Source organism: Elgaria multicarinata, chromosome 22, assembly GCF_023053635.1.
Source record: "Elgaria multicarinata webbii isolate HBS135686 ecotype San Diego chromosome 22, rElgMul1.1.pri, whole genome shotgun sequence".
Classification (NCBI taxonomy): Eukaryota; Metazoa; Chordata; class Lepidosauria; order Squamata; family Anguidae; genus Elgaria; species Elgaria multicarinata.
In genome coordinates, this window is record NC_086192.1 from 2,735,234 (window position 1) to 2,757,682 (window position 22,449).

General features: G+C 50.8%; 1 protein-coding gene across 5 annotated transcripts in view; it reads right to left on the minus strand.

The window, feature by feature from the left end:
* The window catches only part of NCOR1 (nuclear receptor corepressor 1), a 94,078-nt gene that overhangs the window by 53,634 nt on the left and 17,995 nt on the right, over positions 1-22,449 (minus strand). For 2 of the 5 annotated variants that reach the window (XM_063146440.1, XM_063146438.1), the window contains exons 2-15: positions 21,027-21,207; positions 18,293-18,411; positions 17,238-17,433; positions 14,952-15,134; positions 13,752-13,865; positions 10,622-10,678; positions 9,187-9,239; positions 8,462-8,528; positions 7,114-7,286; positions 6,680-6,718; positions 6,485-6,575; positions 4,416-4,594; positions 2,985-3,039; positions 1,976-2,128 (exon numbers count right to left, since the gene is read on the minus strand). In XM_063146440.1, the coding sequence (XP_063002510.1) occupies positions 1,976-2,128; positions 2,985-3,039; positions 4,416-4,594; positions 6,485-6,575; positions 6,680-6,718; positions 7,114-7,286; positions 8,462-8,528; positions 9,187-9,239; positions 10,622-10,678; positions 13,752-13,865; positions 14,952-15,134; positions 17,238-17,433; positions 18,293-18,411; positions 21,027-21,134 (1,587 nt within the window). In that variant the 5' untranslated portion in view covers positions 21,135-21,207. The remainder of the gene's footprint in view (positions 1-1,975; positions 2,129-2,984; positions 3,040-4,415; positions 4,595-6,484; positions 6,576-6,679; positions 6,719-7,113; positions 7,287-8,461; positions 8,529-9,186; positions 9,240-10,621; positions 10,679-13,751; positions 13,866-14,951; positions 15,135-17,237; positions 17,434-18,292; positions 18,412-21,026; positions 21,208-22,449) is intronic. The other 3 variants (XM_063146441.1, XM_063146442.1, XM_063146439.1) reach the window with 3 other exon arrangements.

The following is a 22,449-nucleotide window of genomic DNA, read 5'->3' on the forward strand; positions in this document are numbered from 1 at the left end:
TTTGGAGCCCGGGAATTTCTACAATTGCCCTTTCCAAACCACTTTCAAGGGCAGCCCCACAAAGTGTTCATTACAGTAGTCTAACACCATGCAGTTGTACCCTCTGCCCACCCCTGCTGTACAAGACATCGAAAACATGAAGTCGTTTATAAATAAAGTATTAAACAAAACTTTGGGGCACCACGTCCAGTGAGGGCAATGCTGTCTAAAAACGGACCAATTGTTGCAATGCTAACCAATTTAGAATTTAAATATCTGCAGATTTCAAAGAACCACCACATTCCACTCAAGAAGATGCCTTTGTGCGACATACAGAGGCAAGCGTGCAGAAACTTTCCGCATCATAAGAAGCCGTCGTATCGTTCAACGTAAGGAGAAGAAAGGCCGGGTTTTATTTCATTTTCCGCTACTGTCACACGCCAGGACCAAAATGGCATCCAAACGCACAGCTTTGCTTTTGCGTCTTGCGGATTAAAAAGCCACCGCCAGGAAGTCAAAACTGGACACTCCTAAAATCGACCAAAGCATTCGAAGTTTCGTTCAACCGATGGAAGTTCAGAGGCCTTGCGAGTAGATGGAGGAAGAAAAGTAGAAGGTCGACCAGGCCAAACGGAAGAGCACCCAAGAGTGCGCCACTGCGAGGTCACAGTCAACAAGGTCTGCACCACCCAGGGTGGGGGGAAGAAGGGTAGTCTAGCCTGCTTTGAATTGCCAAATGCAAAGTTTTTAAATGGTTACAGAACTGCTCCGACTTCATTGGCAAGGTTGGTTTGAGATGCACCCGGGGGCGCACGGCAGAAGCGCCTGACCAATCGCAGTGCAAGACAAACGCTTCGTTTTCTCTGCAGCCCTGACCTCCAAATTCAGAGATGCCTGAAGCGGAACGAAACCAAGAGGCCATCTCGTCCAACCTCTCTCCCCAAGGAGGTAGGATAATACTCTTCTTACGCGCTGACCCACATCATCCAGACCACAGATTCGCCACAAACAGAGGCGGACCACTGAGCAGAAGAGCCAAGCCACACACACAGACAGGGAAAGCGAAGAGCCAAGCCACACGCAACCACTCAGGCTCAGTGGACCAGCCTGATCGACAACAGCCACACCAGGCATGATTTTGCACACCTCTATCCTGTCTCCCCTCAGCCTCCTTCTTTCCAAGCTAAACCATCCCAGCTGTTGTCACCTTCCCTCATAGAGGAAATGCTCCAGCCCCTGGATCATTTGAGTTGCTGGGAATGATAGGCCTTGCAGTCCAATCCACCTGCAAGGCTCCTGGTTGGGAAAGGCTTTAATAGGCCCTTTCCCTGTGTTCTCAATCACCTTCTCTGGCTGTTGCCGTCCAGAGGGCCGTGACAGGTGGCTACAGAGACTTTTTTGTGGTGGCCTCCCCATCTGTGGAACCTTCCCAGGGAAACCAGCGGGCATTTTCATTTAGACACCAGGTTAAGACCTTCCTCTCCCAGCGGGCCTTTAAACTTTCATCTGCTGCTCCGATGGCTAACCCTACAACTCTTTGAATATTTTCAGCGTTTTAAACACTTTGGGTATTTTTTGCTGTTACATTTGGATATGGTCATTTCCTTATTGGTTTGGGGTTGTTTTTTTTAATGTTTGCAAAGCTGCTCAAGAGCAATTGCCAGTTAGGCAGTCTATAAATAAAATAAACAAATAAATATGTGATACCCCCCTTTTTTTGGGGCTGTACAAGAGCAAAGCACATTTGCAGTTTTAATCCGAAGCGAAAAGCTTTTTGCCTCAGGAATAAAAAAAACATTTGGGCGGGTGGGAAACAGTGGCGAGAAGGAACGCTGGGATTAAACAACAGCGACACACCACAAAAGCCAGCATACGAAAGACAGGGGGGTGGGCGGTTTTTTTCAAAGCAGTAGTAGTAATAGCAGCAGCAGCAATAATAATAACAACAACAACAACAATAACAATAATAATAGTAATAATAATAATTTCCAATTGCCTTTTTCAGTCGTGAGAAAACCAGCGGGTCGTAACACTCAACGCAACGCACCTGGTTCCTTCCTCGCCGCTTGCTGTAGTTCCGTCGCACAAGGGCCTTGTAGTTTTCGTTTTTCTTGGTCAAATAGTAATACAAGACACAGTCCGGAACATTCTGAAGCAAGAAGACGGTGGGATGGGTTTTCTTTTTCTTTTCGTTAAAAGAAAAGCTCTCAGAACAAAAGCAAGAATCTAACCCTAACACTCTCTCTGCCGTCATCCTAGAACAGGGGCGGGGAACCTTGAGCTCAGGGGCCACACGTGGCCCGTGGAGGTTGTCCAGAAGGCCCCGCCCCCTTTCTTCCCAACTCTGATTGTTTGGCGATTTTCCGGCTTTGGGGCAGTTCCCCCCGTTCTAGAAGCTTTAAATGCCTCTACTAAGGCTTAGTTACCGGCAGTAAAAGCTTAATGGGCTGGTCTTCTTGGCCCCACCGTCTTCTGTCTTAGGCCCCGCCCCATTGGAATATGTCCCCCCCCCGCTCGAGAGCTTTTCTGAAATTTGAATTCAGTGCTCAAGGACAAAGAGGCTCAACACAGCGGAACCAAACCAGGGTTTATCGGACCGAGAACGGCCCGCTGCCCGCTCTGCGTCCTCTCCCTTTATGCCTCTTAAACGCAGAACCTTCTGGGCTTTGTTAAATCACAGTCTCCCTTAAGTGTTACATTAGGGAAGGAAGGAAGGAATGCGCATGCACAGCGCCCGCGCCAATGAACCACCGTTCCTCAGATCGGGACGTTTAGGTCTGGACAGGGGCACAGCGTACATGATAAAGGGATGGTCAATTCCCCATCTGCAACATTCGGACCGCAAGAGCTTTTGAGGACTGTCCCCCAACTATTCAGGGTGGGAAAAGGAAACGCTTGAACCAATACGGCGGTATAAGTGTTCGGAAGAAGGAGGAACTCTCTACTCCACGGCATCCGGGCGTCTCGCAAAACGCAGACGCACACACACGCCGGCACGCTCTCACCTTTCTTTCCAAGTAGGAAGCAATTAGGCCAAAGTTCTTAGGGTGCTGGACAAACCTGCAGAAAAACAGAGAGAGAGAGAGAGAGAGAAAAGTCAAGTTCCAGCAACACACCTTGGATTTTCTCCCTCGAATTGCCCTTGTAGCCTGCACGAATCTTACATGAACATTCAAAGGAGGCACGCAAAATCTACACAACGTCGCCAACGCCCTTGCTGACCGGCAGCCCTGCTTTTCGCCGCCCCTCTGCTAGTTTCCGAGATTTCACCCGGCTGCAGCCATCAGGGCTAGAAACTTGCACCCTAGGTTTGGTTGGGGTTTTTAACATGAAAGCCGTGCCTTCGAGGATCCAGTAGCCGTCCCGCACACCATGGACAGCCTGCAGAGAAACCGCACAATCTGTACGCAGCCCCGAATGACTAAGAATTAACTATTTGCTCCGTCAATGACTGAACACGAACATGTGAGCTTTAAAGGAGGTTAGACAAATCCATGTGAACAGCCCCAAACCTAGGCAGGGGGGCGGCAAGCTAGGGCCCTCCAGGGTTTTTGGACCACAACTTCCATCAGCCCCAGCCAGCGGGCCAGGGATTACGGGAGCTGCGAGGATGCCCCGGTTTCCGAACCCTGTGCTTCGGAGGGCAGGCTGCTCTTCTCTTTACCAGCCCCTCAGAAGCGCCAGACCAAAATGGTCCATGTCGCCAGCTTTCCAGCAGCATTCCCAGAATTGGGTATTCAGATAGACTACCTCTGGCCATGGAGGTTCACTTTGCTCCCTCCCGAACCTCCACTTTTCAGTCCTCTCAGCTGCCATATACCATGCTGGGCCACTGTTATTCCCTAAGAATTATATATTTCTTAGGAGAATTACAACTGGGAAGGCCGGCCTGGTGCAGAGTGAAGGGGCACCCCCCGCTCCCCAGCGCTGGATTTGCTTGGGTTCAAAAGTGCAGCTAGGTGTCTGAGAGCAAAGCCCCTGCCTGTGCCTTATACTTAGGTTTTGGGACAGGTGGCTTTTCTTCTCTGAAGTCTCAGGTTTCACGTTCTGGGAAATGAGCGTTTCGGGAGCCGTCACGGTGGCCGCTTCCGGAAGGGGCAAGCCCCACCCACCGTGGCAGCCATTTTGAAAGAGCACCCACAACTCTCCCTCAACAGTCCAACAGTGCCCACCAACCCCAAAGAAGGTCGGGGAGCCCCATATTGCCTGGGCTGCAGCTCTCTGGGGGCTCCGGGCAGAGAGGGGCTATCAACGCCTCTTCCTCCTCCCTAACCCTTGTTAACTACAGAAGCCCCGGACTGATCCTGCAAAACAAATGCTCCACCGCTCAATTACAAGGCCCTGGAAGACGACGGCTGTCAACAGCGGCAGACCTTCCCCTTGCACGGAATGCAAAACGCCCACTTTGAAAACAAACAAACAAACGAAAAGATTACTTTTCTTTAAAGATCTCCTTCTCGTGGTCAGTCCAGACGTTCATGAACTGCCTGTCCTTGTGCACCTTCATGGGGTCCTCCATCAGCCCGTTCATGTTGATGAACTTCACACGACGTTGTTCTGCGTCGAACATCATGGGGGGAATGACCGAGAGCTGGCGCATTTGCTTCTCGTTGTTCTAGAAGCGGGGGAGAGGGAGGAATCCGCACGCGTTTCGTTAGTGCGCAACTCCGGGCGAGGCTTTCGCGGGAGCCCCAATCGGTCAACCCCAGAGCCAAACCAAACCCACCACCTTCAAAAGGACGGCGCTCGCGTTCACAAAACGGGCTGAAAAAGGATTCCTCTCTCTGGCAATGGCCTCCCTATCCGGTCCCAGCGCAATATTCAAAACAGCGAGGCGGTGGCAGTGTTTCATGAAAAGCTACACTCCACTGCAAATATTTTAAGGGTTTTGCCAACGCTATATGCTTTTTTTTTTTTTTAATGTATCGCATTAGGACAGGAGAGCAGGCCAAAATAGACAAGGCGTAAGATCCATTGATAAAAACACACACAAACAAATCCTGGATCAGCCTTCTCCAACCTGGCGGTCTCCAGATGTTTTGGACCCCAACTCCCATCAGCACCAGCCAGCCTGCCCAATGGTCATAGGAAAAATGAGACGCCTTGCTGGATCAGGCCAAGGGTCCATTTCGTCGAGCGTTTTGTTCACACAGGGGCCCGTGGGACGCTCCCAAGGAGGACACGAGCGCAACCTCACCCTCCCGCCCGTGTTCCCCAGCCACTGGGATACTGTCGGGGGTGATGGGACTTGCAATCCAAAACAGCTGGAGGATACCAGTTTGGGAATGGCTGATCTGGGCTTGGGTTGATTTCATTTGGGTCCTCGGCCTCCCAACGAAGGAACTTAGAGGAACACTGAGCTAAGACATTCTTCCCACTGAAGAGATATCTGGACAAAGCCTGGAGGGTAAAAGCCGGCCCTCAAATCTTGCAGCAGCCTTTCAAGGGGAGCTGAATTTCTGAAGATCTCTTTGCGCGTGGCCGCAGACAGGCTTTCCCTTCTAGAATGCCCTTGAACAGCAGCTTTCACCGCCTGGTACCTTCCAGATGCGCTGGACTGCAAATCCCATCATGCTGGTTGAAAATGATGGGCACTGCAACATCAACTGATCTGGAGGATGCTATTCGTGGGAGGGCTGGGTGGGGAGGCGATTGCCAGCCAATGTGGAAGAATTCCCTCATTGTTTTGAAAAGAGGATACGATTGAGAGAGAGAGAGAGAGAGAGAGAGGAGCCACCCATGGGAACGCTGAGAATGTGAATCCCACTTCCCCGCCACAAGGTTTAAGAAATCCACCCCCACCCCAAAAAGATTCATGGACTGAGCCCCCGGATTGGGATACCCAGGTTTTGCCTCCAGATCCGAGCTTCTGAACCCCTGATCTAGGTAAAGAGAACAGGAATAATCTCGCTTAAATATCTAGACACACACGCACAGGCTCAGTTCAGACGTGTGAGTCAACGCAGTGTGACAACTCCACTCAGCGGTTGAGTTCCTAAGGGCTGCTCTCCCCACACAACATGTTCTAACTCTGCCGTTGTGTCACTGTGGGCTCCCGTGGAGTTGAGCAAAACCCATCGTGACGTTAGATTGACAGTTCCTCCGCCCTTTCTCCTCCCCCGGTCCTCCCCATGGTATCCCATCAGCCATTGCTGCGAAAAACCAATCTCAACGGCTCTCCTAGAGCGGCACTCGCTCCTCTCGCCACTCTTGCCAGGGAACTCCATAGCCAGTGGGAAAAGTCAACTCCATGCAACGGAGAACTCCACGGACGCCTCCACACAACGGTTGTGCAGGAACTCTCCCCTGCACAGCGTGGATATTCTGTGTAGAGTGTTTTCCAAAAATAATCCACCGTTGCGTGGAGTTTTCCCGCCAGACAACACGTTTCTCAACGGCGGTATAAAACCTCCACCGTGGAGTTCACAAGCCCCCGTTGTCCGAACTGAGCCACAGACTCCTAAATTTCCAGGCGGAGATAGCCCGGCAGCCCCCCCGCTCTCACCTCCTGCTCCGACAGGCCGTCAATTATTTCCGAAATTTCATGCTCACTCCGAGCAATGGTGGCCGAAAGTCCGGCCCCTCTCTGACCGACCCTAAGGACATCACAAGAGAAGAGAAGGTCAGGCTGAATGCGCGTTTGGGAAGGACTTGGGTTGGGCCACGCTCCTTTCGAAACGAGACGCGAACCAAAACTCACTTTTGGCCACACTTCTCCGAAGTTTGCAATGGAGATCTCCTATGCAAAAACGTATATGTTAGGGGAAAGTGCGCCCAAAAATGCAAATTATTACGGAATAGTCACATTCAAAAACGCATTACATTAGGAAAACGGGCAGCAAAAGATGGGTCTGTTAGGCAAAACCGCGTAGAAAAATCCACGCGTTAGGAGGAATTTGCACAACAACGGGGACGGATTTTCAGGAAAACTTTTAAAAAATATATTAATCAAGGTTCAGGATGAAACGCATTAAAGTTTGGGAAAGTTTTTAAAAATGGGATTGCCTTATTCACCCATCTCAAACTGGAAGAAAATTATCTTCACGAGGGCATTTTAAAACAAATAAAAATAGGAACAGAATCAAGGAGCTCCCCATTCCCGGAAAACGCTTTGGCCGAGCGGCCCAAATGTACCTTTGGAAACGCTCCTGCTGCTCCCGCTGTTTCCGGATCTCGGGGAACTGCTTCTCGTAATACTCGCGGGTCTTGCTCTCCTTGGCTTTGCGCCGGGGGTTATTCTCAATCCGGTCGACTTTCTTCTCCCAGGCTTCCATCAGCTGATCGTAACGCTGGCAGATCTTCTGCTCCTGGTTTAAAGGGATTTTTTAAAAAAAGATGCATCGGGGAGAGAGAGAGAGGGAGAGAAGCGCCAGAGCGGAAGGGGAGAGGAGCTGTTTTGTGGTGCAGGAGGCCCCGGGTTCAAGCCTTGGCATCTTCCTTAAACATATATCAGGCAGCAGGACGTAAAGAAAGATTGTTCTCTCTCTTGCCTCAGGATGGAGGTCCCGGAAAACAGCTGCCTGTCAGAGCAGACTGCATCAGTCACAGTAAACGGAGCAGCCCAGCGTGATCCCAAGACAGCCTCTGCAGACTTCCAATGTAATGGCACGCAAGGAAAAAGGGAGGAGGAGGGAAGAGGGGAAAAAAGAAAAAGCTTTCGGCAGGGTTGATGGAATCATAGAGTTGGAAGGGGTCTATAAGACCATTGAGTCCAACTCCCTGCTCAATGCAGGAATCCACCTCAAAGCATCCCTGACAGATGGCTGTCCAGCTGCCTCTTGAAGGCCTCTAGTGTGGGAGAGCCCACAACCTCCCTAGGGAACTGATTCCATTATCGCACCGCTCTAACAGTCAGGAAGTTTTTCCTGATGTCCAGCTGGAATCTGGCTTCCTGTCACTTGAGCCCATTATTCCGTGTTCTGCACTCTGGGAGGATCGAGAATTGATCCTGGCCCTGCTCTGTGGGACCACCTTTCAAGGACTTGAAGAGTGCTATCAGGTCTCCTCTCTGTCTTCTCAACGACAGCGCCTGCTGGAACAGAAGCTGGAGTTGACAGTTATGGGAGGAGAAGCTTTCGTGTGGGGAAGGTCTTTCAGCAGGGCCGATGTAACGGTCCCAATCCCCTGCTCTCTGTCCTTCCCACCCCCTGCTACCTGATCCTTTGTTTAAAAAAAACTGGAGATGCCAGGAACTGAACTCGGGACATACTGAACGGAAGGCGGGGTGGGGTGGGGGTGTCTCTTCCATTAGTTACGTTCTCTCCCTAGCGCAGGAAACGGACGTTTACCAACCCAGAATCTTTTTCCCCTTTAGCCCTGGGCCAAAGGACAACTTTCGTGCGCCGCCCTCATAGCTTGGAAACACGCGCCTGTCCTGCCATACATACAATTGGGGAAGGTTAAAAAAGAAAAAAAATGCAACACGACCCGCCAGCCCTTCTCACAAGGAGTCCCACCCACTGACAAGACGTAGACCCCCTACCCTTTGTTTCCTCGCGTGATTTCTCCTCTTAAAGAACAAGATCAGCTTTTTCCTCATGACTTGGTTCCTAGGAAAACGTACAGACACCAAGTGAGGGACGGTTTCTACCCACCCGAGTCTGCACATTGGTATTTTGACAAACGTTGCCCGATGGAGCACCCCAAGTTTTGAACAGCTTATTTTAAAACTAAATAAATATCCGAAACGCTTTCAATGCTACCGACCCATTTAAGTAACGGAACGACGCCAGAAGGCGTTTGGGAGCTTTTGCTTCTAGCGGAGTGTGGTTTGCCGAGCTGACCAGACCGGGAATTGTGGGTGAGGCTACGGTTCATTTCCACGAGCCAGCTTCGAAACTCGCGGTTTGAAGTTGGCTTGTTTGAAATGAGCCACCGTTAGCGTAAACCACAGTTTGTAGCTCCAGATAAGAAGCGGGGCTTAATCCTGGCCCACAAGACAGAGGGCCTTCTCAGTGGTGGTCCCGTTTATGAAACGCCTTCGCCAAGGAAACGCCTGGCGCCCAGACCTGTGAAATGCTGAAGACATTTCTCTTTTCTAAGGCATTTTAGACTGTTTTTACATATGTTACATCATTTGTCCTGTGCGGCTTCTCGCTTTTGCATTGCTTGTTCCCAATCTTGCATCTTATACTTTTAGTTTTACATAAATCACCTGGGGAATGGTTGTTATTGGGCGGATGAAGAATAGCACAAAACAGCCCTTACGTTTTGATGTTTTCATGGTACACCTTCGTGTCCGACGGCTGGTTGTAAAGTGGCTGCAGAACACAAAAGCATTTCGTTTTATAATATACCAGCTATGATTTTAAAACCACACATGGCAGGTGGGAAGAGGCACCGTAAATGGATGCAACCCATTCACGTGGGTTGTTTCCTTGGAATTGGGTTGACTACTCAGGACTGACTTTAAGAATCACAACGGCCAAAGGCCAGTAAGTCTGGTCTCCCACCCAAGGCATGCTGGGAGTTGTAGGCATTGTCGTGTACTGTAGCTGCTCCAGCTTTCTCTGGGAGACGAATGAGGCAAAGGGCTATGCAATTTACAAAGCTTTATTGCAAGCAATAAAACTTCTATAATACAAACTAGGCACCTTCTGTGAAACTCCCCCTTAGGCAAAAACTATGCAAACTAAGCAAGACAATTGTCCATTCAAAGAAAAGAAAAGGCTTTTCAAATGTCCGTAACTTCAAAGTGGTTGATGCATGGACGATTTCTCATGCAATGTGTCCGACTGTCTCTTTGCCGCTAACCTTGCTGAACGATTTAGTTTCCAGCGATTCCTAGCATCAAGTAAGATTTCTGAATGCTCACCCCCGGAAGTTGACTCCCTGTCCACTGAAAGCATAGAATTTGGCCTTGAAGAGATAGACTCTGGAGGGGGCATATTTGCAGCTGAAGCCTCTCCCATGTGAACCTCCTCCCCCACTGGTTCTAACTGCCTGGTGTTTGGCTCGGCGTCTTCTGAGTCTGAATCTGTTTCTGATTGATTATCTGCATCAATCAATATCCCAATACAGGAGCAGTAGGGCTATACATGACAGCCATAAACCTAGGTTTTCATTAAATTCTTTAAAAATACTTTAAACCCCAATATCCATGTTTTTAGATTTTTCCTGATCCATGTACACGAAGACCTGCCTGGGTAAACAGTATTAAGTCAGTACCATATTTGGAAGTGGGTAAACATTTCACGACATACGTGACACAGACTTTCCACTTTATAGGTAGAGAATACAAATATATAGCTATAAACATAAATATAGAACTATCAGTTCCTTCAAATATATAATATATATTTAAATATCTATCTATCAGTCTATAGATATAGACAAACAGTGTAATAATAGAAAAAGAAACTGAACAGCAATGCAGTCAGGCAGAACTGTGGATCCCTGAGTGATATGACTGACATATTTCTAATAAAGCAACTGGCAAAACAGAAATCAACGTTTCTTATTTCATTTTCATCAAACATTTCAGCATCTGCCTTCATCTGTGACAGTTCAGGCGCAATCCTATGCATGTTTAGACAGAAAAAAAGACCTACGACTTCCAGCTTTCCCCTAAACATGCATAGGGTTGCACCTTGAGTTAAATATATACGTTGATTTACATTACATAAGCCGTGGGAGTGCTCACCAGTTCAACTTTGGGACCAAGGCCTTCAAAGATCTTATGGGCTTCTTCTGCTTTTTTCTGCAAAGGGAAAAAAAAGAAAAGGCACTCTACATCATCCGCTACTTATTTCAAGCCTTGTGACTCCGGCAGAGCAATTAAGAGGACGTCCTTTTTTAAAACAACAACAACACAGCTTTTGCGAGGTTTTCACTGAAAGCCAAAAGATTTTTACAAGGAGGTTCTCCCATCCAGCAAACTTTCCCAAAATGTTGCCATTTTAGGCTTCAAAAGAACGTAAGGAAAGCCATGCAGCATCAGACCGAAGGCCTAGGACAGCTGGGGAACAGCTACATTTGGCTGGGAATGATGGGAATTGCAATCCAACACAGCTGGAGGGCACCAGGTCGGGCAAGGCTAGCCTAGATGGTCCAACTTCCCGTTTGCACACAGCGGCCAACCAGATGGCCATGGAAAGATTTGCTGAAAGATCTCCCGCCATAAAAGCCCCTTCCCGCTCTACGGTTGTCACGACTGGCGATCCCAGCCGGCCGCACAGAAGCAGATGAGAGGGGAAAGCAGGGCCAACCCATCTGCTCTGCTGAGCAGCTATTTCATTTTTTCCCTCTACCCTCACCCTCCCTTTTTCCTCACGCGCCGTGTCTTTTTTAGATCATAAGGGGCAGAATTGTTTCACTGATCATACGTAATCCCTTCCGGGTGCCTCTTTGGCTGAGGATCAAAACATCTCCACCTTTGAACGGGTGGCATATAGACGCCACTCGCAAGGGGATAAACACATGGGAAATTTGGTCTGCTTTTCTTGAAATCTATCCATAACTCTCCCCACCACACACACACCTTTTTATGAATGGTGTAATGTTTGTTCTCTCCCCACCCACCCCTGCGATTTGTCTTCCATTCTGTTTTGTTCAATTCACAATAAAAGATGGAAAGCAAAAACAGATAAAAACATCTCAAATGAAGAAAAAATAAAAAGGAAACCGTTGGTTTCAATGCTTTCCCCTTTACTCGCCCCCACAACAGTTCTATGCAAAAGTGTGTGTGTGTGGAGGGGGAGAATTACAGGTTTCTGCGGCCTCGGGGAGGGCTAGGTGGCTGTTTGACAACATGCATCTGGACGCAGATGGTAGGTTTTGGTCTCCAAAGAGCCCTTGGGGGAGCGAACTTCCAGCCCTCGTAGTTCCGGCCAAAAGATCCCACCTCCTCCTCGTCCCCCGGATGTTGGCCGAACTTTAGACTTCACCGACTTCGCCATGCTGACCCTGCTTCCCTCTCTGACCCCCGCTCTCCTCCAAGGGGACTGGCCTCTTGCACACAGGGGAGAGTACACATCCCGCACAGCCCCGGACGAGGAGGTCACAGCCAGGGCGGTGAACTCCCGATGTCAGCACAGCCGTGTTGCACAAGGCAGGCCGTTTGGCGCGGAGGACAGTTCCCATGGCTCCGGTCCAAGGTGTGTGTGGGAGGGCGCGGAGGAGTCCGATGGAACGGCCCATGGCCTGAGAAAGGGGCGCCTTCTCCCCACCCCCAAAAAGGCTATTGCAAGGAAGATGAAGTCCACCACATCGCAGGGCCAAGCAAAGAGCTGGAGCGCCAACCGAACACCACCAAAGTTCGCCGGGAAAAGCCCTCGGCTCACGTGACACCAGCGGAAGGAAAACAAAGGCTTCCGCCACCTGACGAGAGGCACGGGGCAAGACACGCACTGGCTGGGGGAAGCTGGGAGTCGCATCCGACAAATCTGCAGTTGGTTTCTGCAGCTGCTCCTTTCTGTGCCGGCTCAGTTCATGCTGGGAGGAAGGCTCAAATGGATGGCCGGGGGGTGGGGGGGCAGAAAAGATAACATCTCGATGTCATCCAGCCCTCAGAGGTCTTGTTGGGGGGGCAATCCAGCCTCCCCCCCCCAGCACAATACCGTTCTGCAACCGTCACATAGAACCTCCATGTTCAGCTGCAGTAAACTTAAAATGTATCGTTCATTATTATTTACTGTTGCAAGGAACCCAAAGGGAGACCGCCTCTTCCTCCATTTTATCTTCACAATGACCCTGTGAGGTCGGTCGGGCTGAGAGTCAGGGGCTGGCCCAGAGTCACCTGGTGAGCTTCACGGCCCAGTGGGGATTCGAACCCGGGTCTCCCGAGTCCCAGTTCAATGCTCTATCCACTACCCCACACTAGTGCTTTTAAGTAAAAATAGAGGTATTTTTACTTAAAAGATGCCCTCCTAATGTTTGGATTACAAGTCCCATAAGGCCACCAGGACCAATAGGTTTTTATGGGAGCTTATTATTATTTGTTATTACATATATATTCCGCCTTTTCCCCCTCCAAAGGAACCCAAGGCGGCTTAGACAATCCTCTCCTCTGTTTTATCTTCACAACGACCTGGCACAGTAGGTTGGCCTGAGATTCAGGGACTGGGCCAGATTTACCCAGGGAGTTTCAAGGTGGAGTGGGAACTTGAACCCGGATCTCCCGAGTCGCCATCCAGCGACTTGGGACTCGCCATCCAGCGACTCGCCATCCAGCGACTGTAACCACTACACCACGCTGGAGCTCAGTTTGTAGGCAAGTTGTACCCCTTCTATAAACGGAATCGTATGAAACCTAAAAGCCTGTCCACCCTCTGGGAGGTGGGGGGCAGGGAGCCCGGAACCTGCCAATCAGGGCCCTATCCCGTCAGAGCATTCTCTGCTGCCAGCAGAGAGCGGGGCCACCACCGGAAGGCCCTTCCAAAGACAACTGCTCCAGGCAGCTCAAGCCAAGAGAGGGAGACACGCTGAGAATTTCTATACAATCCAAAAAACCCAATCTCTTTCAGCATTCAATTTCGGAAAAGCTCTCCAGGGTGGGGAGCTGATTCCAGCGGTGGCCAGGGCGGCACCAAAATATTTGATTTTAACCGGAAGCTCCCCCTGACAAAAACGACACCTTAAGGAAGGCATTTCCACCTTCGAAACAGGGAAGGGGAAATCTGTCGGGAAGCCAAAGGCCTTCGGGGATGTGCCGGTGAGCCAGGCTGGGCCCCGGGGGTGGGTGGGATGTGCCCGGCCGGTCCACGGAGGGTCCCTCCCCGGCGCATCGACGTAAGGGCCAGCGGCCCACGTCAAAGCCTCAAAGGCGGCGTTACCCGGTTCTCGTCGTAGATGATCTGGACGATGCTGCGATGCTTCTGCTCCACCGGAGGAGGGGAGACCGGCCGCTCGGGCTCCGGGGGTTTGGCAGCTTCTTCTTCGAGCTGTTGCTAAGAGACAAAGGGAGAAAGGGGGGGAGTCAGCCAGCCGCGCTGCTCTCGCCGGGAATGAGTCACCAGAGGCAGAGGCCAGCATCCAGCTCAACGGCGGCGCTCCAGGGTGCGAACGAGAGATAACTGAGCCCCACCGGATGTGCTGGTCACAAAATTGAGAGAGAGAGGTATGTAACTTTTAAAGGTGTGAAATGACTGTTCCTTGTGTTGTATTTTAGGGATTTAGTGTTTTTTGAACCGCATTTTTAGGCTGCTGGGTGGTACGGAGAGGTAACAGATGTAAACAGTAACGAATCAAAAGGCTTCAGGACGCAAAACCGGGGCCCAAGCGCGGAGCTCTGCTCCTGCCTGAAACTGGCACACAAGCTGTCCGGGGCTGCGAGACTCAAACCTAGAGCCTTGGCAGACCCCGACCCCGCTATGCCGCCGGGGTCCGCAGGCCGGAGGAAGGGGCAGCCAACGTGGGACCCAGGCGCTGCAGGCTGGAATGCTCCGAGGAGCAGGAGTCAGGTGACCCAGGAGAGCCAATCGGCGTGGGAGACCTCCAAGGCCTGCTCAAGGGCTTCGTCCTGGTCAGCCCGTTACGACGGAGAGAAATGAGGCGGCCCTTTGACACTTCCAGGCTATGCCTCTGCCCGGGGTCCGCCTTCTCCACCTTCCCTCTAGCCAGGGGCTGCAGAACCTCAGGCCTGGGGGTTCCCCAAATAGCCACGCCCTTCCACTGCCCCCCACCCCCGGCAACCACCAATCGTTTGATGGTATTCCCGTCTTTTGGGCAGTTTCTCCCCCCCCCCCCCATTCTAAAAGCTTGAAACGCCTCTGCTAAAGCAGAGTTACTGGCAGGAGAAGCTTTACGCTTGTACGCTGGCATTTGGGAGGGGGAGCGTTGGGGTATCTTCACCCCACTCCTTTTGCTTTTGGCCCCACCCACCAGCAGAACGCATCTCCCCTGCAAAGCTTCCTTCTCCCTCCGGCCGCTTGCAGCCTCGCTAACGGCGGCGGGCCGGCCTCCCGACGCGCGTGAGACCTCGCTGCACGTTCCCAGGCCCAGGCGGCCACCGGCACGCTCCCCCGAGGGCATACCTGCTTCTTCTTCAGCTTGAGGATCTGCTGCTCCACTTTGGCAATCTCCCGGTCCACCCGGTCCATGCTCTGGATGAGCTCCTCCTTCGACAGCTTGGACGGGGACGCGTTCTGGTCCTCCCCGCACGCCTGGCCTGGCAAGGGGGACGGCGGCCCGTCATGCTTGCCTCCGAAGCCCGGCTCCTGACGTTTACAGAAAGAAAAAGAGAACGAGAGGGGGCTGGAGCCATAAACAGCAACCAAGGACGCGCCGAGCGACTCCTGGGTAAACAGGCACAGTAAATGCCAAAGTTGTAAGCACATTTTTAATTGGGAACCCCCTCCCACAGCCTGTGGTGTCGGACTCCCACCATCCATCTTTGGGAGATGGAACGTCAGTCGCTTCTCTCTCAAGTCAGGCAAGGGAAACGGTAGCTGCCCGCAGTGCAAGCAGCGACAAAGAGGTCGGGCAGAGCCTTTATATCCGGACTGGGCATCTTCTGGAGGTGCGGGGGCCGTTTTCAGCCCTTGAAACCTCCCCCGGCTGTCCGCAGCCAATCCGAAAAACCATTAAAACATTTTGTTTTGAATAGCAAAAAAATATGGTGTCTGTAGCTACTATGGAGCATCTAAGGGGGCAAATTTAGCTTGCAAACAAGCTAAATTTGAGCTTTTTGGGTGCTCTGTAGTGCGATGCATCCCACATTCCTTAAAAAAGTATTCATTTTAAGTTTTTTTGTGATGCTCCTCAGCCAAAAAGGCTCTCAGGGCAGCTTATGTACAGTGAGTTAAAGGTAGCTCCAAAAAGACACAGCACGCAAGGAAAAAGGAATGAGGAGGGAAGAGAAAAAATACACACACATATTCCCCCCTCCCCAGGTTGCTGGGGGTGGCGGGGGCCTCCTGTGGCCCGCAGCCCACACTGCTCACTGCTGCTTTATATTATACCCCTTAGCTACTCACTCCCATCTGCCTGGGCCCTGGCCCACGACTGGCCCAGATAATCCAGCTGCGCTACCAAAGCTTCCACCACTGTTTGAGTTGGGGGAGGGGGGGGGAGAAGGGGTCAAAGCATCCTTCCCCCAACCTGGCGCCCTCCAGATGTGTCCGATAGTCATGGGAGAGGGATCCCACACAGCTGGAAGGCGCCGGGTCCACAGAGCTCTGGGTTAAAGTCTCCTGACACACACCCAGGTGAGCCGAGTTCGAGGCGTGGGACAGCAGCCCGGGTGGTTCTCCCTTCAGCCATCGCTCCCTTAAAAAAAAACAACCCACAAACCCTGTTAAATATTAGCTAACAAGCAGGACTTGAACTTGGTTTGAACTTAGGCTGTTAGCAAGTTGGCCCAGGCACCAAATACCAAGCCAAGAGGGATATTATATTTGCCAAACACGAGGGTATTCGAAGCTGTCGAACCATAGGGGAGGAAGCAAACTCTTGAGGAGGAGGCTGTTCTCCTCTGCTTCCCAGCACCGTCCGAGGGAAGGTGGGAGACGGCCCTGAACAGAGCCTGCTCAGTGGTGGCCCCTAGGCCTGCACTCTCTCTCTCTCTCTCTCTTTTTTTTTAAAAAACAACTTTTAGATGTCCTATTTAGTCCATTTTGCTTTAACAGGGGTTTTACAGCTGGCAGCTTCCCCCTCATTGAGGCTAGCTCCAGTGCTGGGCTTCAGCTTACATCCATTTTACATTTTAGCCGTCGCTTTTCTCGATTCCCTTTAGAATCAAGGCTTTTTGTTGCCTTAATCGTGAACCACTCTGGAGGCCTTCCGCCTGCTCAGCGAGACAGAAACATTAAAGAATTTTTAAAAATAGGCGTCACTACCATCCCCTGAGCTTTATGTGGCCTCATTTCCAATGCTTGTGCACTCTTAGGTGGGTCTGGGTGGGGAGGGGTGGATACGAAAGTGAGGACACCAATCCTGTGAACGTTTAGGCAGAAAAAAAATCCTACAACTCCCAGCATTACCCAGCCAACCATGCTGTGCGTTGTAGGACTTTTTTTTTTGTCTAAACGTTCATAGCATTGCATCCTCATTTTCTTAATTACTGGCCAGGGAAGGCTGGGAGCTGTAGGACGTTTTTCTATCTAAAACACGCGTAGCATTGTGCCTGAAGATACTTCATTTGCCCCAAAAACAGGGTTGCCGGCAGATCGAGATCAATCTTTCGCACACCGCCTGCTGTCAAACAGTGTATTCAGGCCGGGGCCGGGTTCAAACTGAGCGGTCACCTATATGGGGCTGTGGTGGCCAGGGGAGGAAGAGAAGGAGGCACACACAAACACACCGCCGATGGTAGGCTTTACCTTCTTTAAGTCCGACGAACGCAGCCCTTCCTGCAGCTGGTGGGACAGCGGCAGGACCGAGGCGGCACTGACCCGCTGGTAATGGGAGTCTGAGACCTGGTCCAGGCGCGGCCTCTTGGAATCGAGCGAGTCATGATCAGCTTGTGACGGGCCGGAGTGGAACTGCGACTCGTATCCGGACCTCCTCTCCTGAGGCCTGCAGGTGGCAGGGAGAAAAGAAGCCCAGCGGCTGCTAACAGACCCTCCTAAGACAGGCGGTAACGCTGGCCTTTCGGGCCAAAATGGAGCCCGCAGGCGGGACACGAGGGCTGCTGCCCAGTGTCAAAGATAAAAATCCACTTTGGTTGCAAGGCAACTCTGTTTTATTGAGTGTAGGAAGGAAGTCCTACAGACAAGGAACGTCTCCCCTGGCAGTATGAAAAGCAGGTCTATTTATACACAGTAGCATCTCAACCAATTAGCTGTTGGCAAAGTTCTAAAGCAAAACAAAGACAGATCAAAGAAAACTTCTGCATTACACCTTATCAACAGACGGCCCATAACGCTTCTGGCATTGTCAGATTGACCTGGAGGGTGAGTCCTCTTTATCAAGCTAGTTTATTTGCCTTCTACTATATCAAAAGGTCTTGACAGCTGGAAATTCAATTACGCATTTCCTTCCAATTAGGCAGTTTCAGCATTACAACAAGTTCAGGCACATACATCATTCCAATCCCATCATGCAGTTCACTTGCAAGAACCAAACTCCATACAGAGGGTTATCTCAGGACTTGTGGCCTTGCTTTCTCACCAGGAATCCACAAGCACAACATGAGTGCAACAGTGCCCTCCCATCCATGTTCCCCAGCAATTTGTGTACATACAGAGCCTTCCTGCCTCTGATACCAAAGGTAGCACATAACCATGAGGACCAGCACCCATGGATAGCCTTCTCCTCCGGGAATTTCTCCAACCCGCTTTTGAAGCCATCCAAACGGGCGGCCGTCACTACATCTTGTGGAAGTGAGTTCCACAGTTTAACTCTGCGCTTAGTTTAACTACGAAAAAGCACCCACCGATCCGAGCCAGGGTGAAACTCAGACAGCAAAGAGGGCCGCCGCCGGAGTTGCTGCTGCTGCTGGAGGATCTGAGTCGTCTCCAGGTGAGAAGTGCGGAAGTCGGGAACAGCAAACTCCTGCAAGATAAAGAGCAGGGCGCAGCACGTCAGTATTTACAGCGGAGATGTGAGCCTCAGGCCCCGCCCCCTTTCCCCAGCTCCACCCACTTGCCCCCACCGCTGACCCTTTCATGATTTCCCATCTTTTGTGCAGTTTCTTCTCCCTACTCTGGAAGGATTAAATGTTTCCCATTTGGTTACTGGTGGTGAAGAGCGTCAAGGGATAATGCACTGGCATTTGGAGGCAATTCCGTCCCCGTCCCTTTTACCTTTGGCCCTGAACTTGACAGTTTGTAATTCCTGGGGGATCCTTCTCATTGCTACTTATCAGAAGATTTTAAGTGGGCTGAGGTCAGTCTTTCCAACTTACTGGGAAGGTACAGATGACTAGGAAAGCATCCACATTACAGCAGCAACGGGGACGTCAGAACTTCAGAAGAGCCCTGAGGCTGGATCAGACCGAGGGTCCATCTAGTCCAGGACTCTGTTCAGACAGTGGCCAACTGGCTGTCAACCAGGGACCCACAAGCAGAACACAGGTGCAACAGCACCCTCCCACCCATGTGCCCCAGCAACTGGTATGTATATAGGCTTACTGCCTCGGATACTGGAGGTTGCACATAGGCATCAGGGCTAGTAGCCACGGATAGCCTTCTCCTCCAGGGATTTATCCAACCCCCTTTTAAAGCCATCCAAATGGGTGGCCATCACCACATTTTGTGGCGGTGAGTTCCATAGTCTAACTCTGCACTGGGTGCAGAAGTCCTTCCTTTGATCTGTCCTGAATCTCCCAATAATCAGCTTCATGGGATGTCCCTGTTGGGTTCTAGTATTATGGGAAAGAGGGTGTTTTCACCCCTACCATAACCGAGCTGTTTTCAAGTTTTCATACGGTTCTGAATGGCAGCCCATACACTTCTATGGAGAGAGGCAAAAGCCCCGCGCCCACAGACTAAACGGGTCCCCCATTGACTCCCCCGTCGTAGCGAGGCAGGACAAACCCCTTCCAGCCCCACAGCAATCTAGCCAAGTGCAGTTGGCTTTCTTTTGTCCCATAAAAGTGACTGGGAGCCATTGAGAACGGGACCTGCTTCTATCTGAATAAGCACCTCCCCAGATTGAGGGTTGGGCTGGCGGAGCGGTCAATTGGCCGGTCAAATATTGACAGCTGACCAGCTAGAGCTTGAGCAGCGTCAAATATTGCCAAACATTCCAGGCGGCCACAATGCCGTCGATAAGGGACTGGCCTGCAGCCCCCTTAGCCCAGCGGCCTTTAGAGACAGATTGTATTTGCTTCAATGACTGTGGTGACTTCATGTAACATTTCTCTTGTGTTTTGTAACTGACACAGTGGGCACAAAAGTACAAAAAATAATAATATTATTTAAAAAAAACTCAAAATAATAATTAAACATAATTAAAAATAGTAAACAGAAAATAATGACAAAATATTTATTTATTACATTTCTACACCGCTCAACAGCCAAAGCTCTCTTCACAATTAGAACCGTAAAACGCGAGACAATAAAATGCAGATAATAAATCAAAGGGGAAAAATAAACCAAAATCAAACAATTTTTTTAAAAAAAAATATTAAAAAATATATTAAAAAATAAGAAAAATAAGCTGAGCTGTGGCTCATCGCCAACAAGTGACCAATATCGGACCTGTCAATTGATGAGATCTCTTTTTTTGTTATCCAAATCCCCAGGTAGACTAGTTGTTTTTTATTTATTTATTTATTGTTATTGTTGCATTTTTATACTGCCCAATAGCTGAGGTGCTCTGGAGAGTCCACAATTCATGGACACACTCCCTGCAACAAGGAAAGGAGACCCAGGAACTGGGCCTGCATGGAATGAATATATTTCTATACACAGACACACACACCTATAGACACACACACAATACACACACACACATATGCATATACATACATACATATATACATACATATATATACACACATACATAGAATCATAGAATAGCAGAGTTGGAAGGGGCCTACAAGGCCATCGAGTCCAACCGCCTGCTCAATGCAGGAATCCACCCTAAAGCATCCCTGACAGATGGTTGTCCAGCTGCCTCTTGAAGGCCTCTAGTGTGGGAGAGCCCACAACCTCCCTAGGTAACTGGTTCCATTGTCGTACCACTCTAACAGTCAGGAAGTTTTTCCTGATGTCCAGCCGGAATCTGGCTTCCTGTAACTTGAACCCATTATTCCGTGTCCTGCACTCTGGGATGATCGAGAACAGATCCTGGCCCTCCTCTGTGTGACAACCTTTTAAGTAGTTGAAGAGTGCTCTCATGTCTCCCCTCCATCTTCTCTTCTCCAGGCTCAACATGCCCAGTTCTTTCAGTCTCTCTTCATAGGGCTTTGTTTCCAGACCCCTGATCATCCTGGTTGCCCTCCCCTGAACACGCTCCAGCTTGTCTGCGTCCTTCTTGAATTGTGGAGCCCAGAACTGGATGCAATACTCTAGATGAGGCCTAACCAGGGCCGAATAGTGTGTGTGTGTGTGTATATACACACACACACATACACACACACATATATAGATATTGGAGCTTGGAGTCCTAGCAGCAGCCACCAATTCACCCCCAATGATGATGTGTCATCCACTGCTGCTTACCTGCTGGTGCCGGCCACTGGAGAACGTATACTGCACCGAGTGGGTCGGGTACCGGCTCTGCTCTGTGCTGAAGGCTCCTTGGTTCGGAGGGTAGCCCGAGCTGGACATCCTCGGAGGAGGAGACGTCTCAGCAGGGATGCGAGATCAAGACCGGGGAGCCATCGAGATGCTAGGAAACCACCTGGGCAGAGAAAGGAAAGAGATGGGCAACAGGACGTCATGGAGACCCGTGGCCAGGCTCGCCTCAACTACCGGAATCTGCTAGCGGAACGGGCCGTGTTTGCATGTGGTCTACCTTCCCCCAAGTCCTCGAAATGTGTTGGATTGCAAGTCCCAACAGCCCCTTCCAGCACGACTGGGCATACTGGCTGAGGATACTGAGAGTTGTAATCAAACACGTCTTGAGGATCCCAAGTTAGAGGAAGGCTGCATTTGGGCAAAACTTCCCCCCCCCAACCCAAAATGTGCAAAAAACCTTCCCAAGGGACCAGCCCGCAGCTTGGCAAACTGTACACGCCGCAGAGCATCAGAAGAGCCCCGAGGCTGGGTCAGACCGAGGGTGCATCTAGTCCAGCACTCTGTTCCCACAGTGGCCGACGAGCTGTCAACCAGGTATCCACAAAGCGGGACATGGTGCAACAGCACCCTCCTGCCCATGGTCCCCAGCAACTGGTGCACACAGGCTTATTGCCATGAATACTGGAGACAGCCCCCAACCACCAGGGCTCGTAGCCACTGATGGCCGTCTCCTGCATAGACCCCCAAAAGAACAGATTTCTCAGGGAAAGAGAGATCCCTGCACCTGAGTCTATGCCAGAGGTTTTCAAGGAAGGAAAAGATCAGAGAAGCTTCCCTGAAAAACCTGTGGCTGAGTACTGCATTGCGGGGAGAGATCAGTAGAGACTTTGGTATGTTCCAAGACAACCGTCGATACTGGCTGGGGTTGATAGGAGCTGTAGTCCAACAGATCTGGGAGGACAGCCAGGTGGGAGTAAGGCGTTTCTAAGCTGTGGCCTCAGGTTGCACATGGTTCCTCCCTCTGCAATGGATGCGTGGGGGTTTGGCGGAGAGGACTCCTCAAGAGGTGCAGAATTTGAAAAGCCAGCCCCGCGGGCCCTCGCTACAGCCCCTGGCCACAGCTTGCCTCTAACGGCATCCATGCAGGAGGTCTGGCCACCCACATTACTGAGTAATAGCACCAGCTGGTTCAAGCAAGCCAAAGCAAGCTCCACACCTGCCCCTGCCCCACACACACAGAGGCCCACCGCTAGGTGCACCTGAGCGATTTGATTCTTGCAGATTCTCCCATGTGAAACGGACCCTTTTTGGCTAAATGTGCAGATTGGAATTCGGAGATCCACTTTTCACACTTTTTCGGACTGTCGCTCTCAGCAGTTTCAACGGATTAAAGGGTTTATTTAAA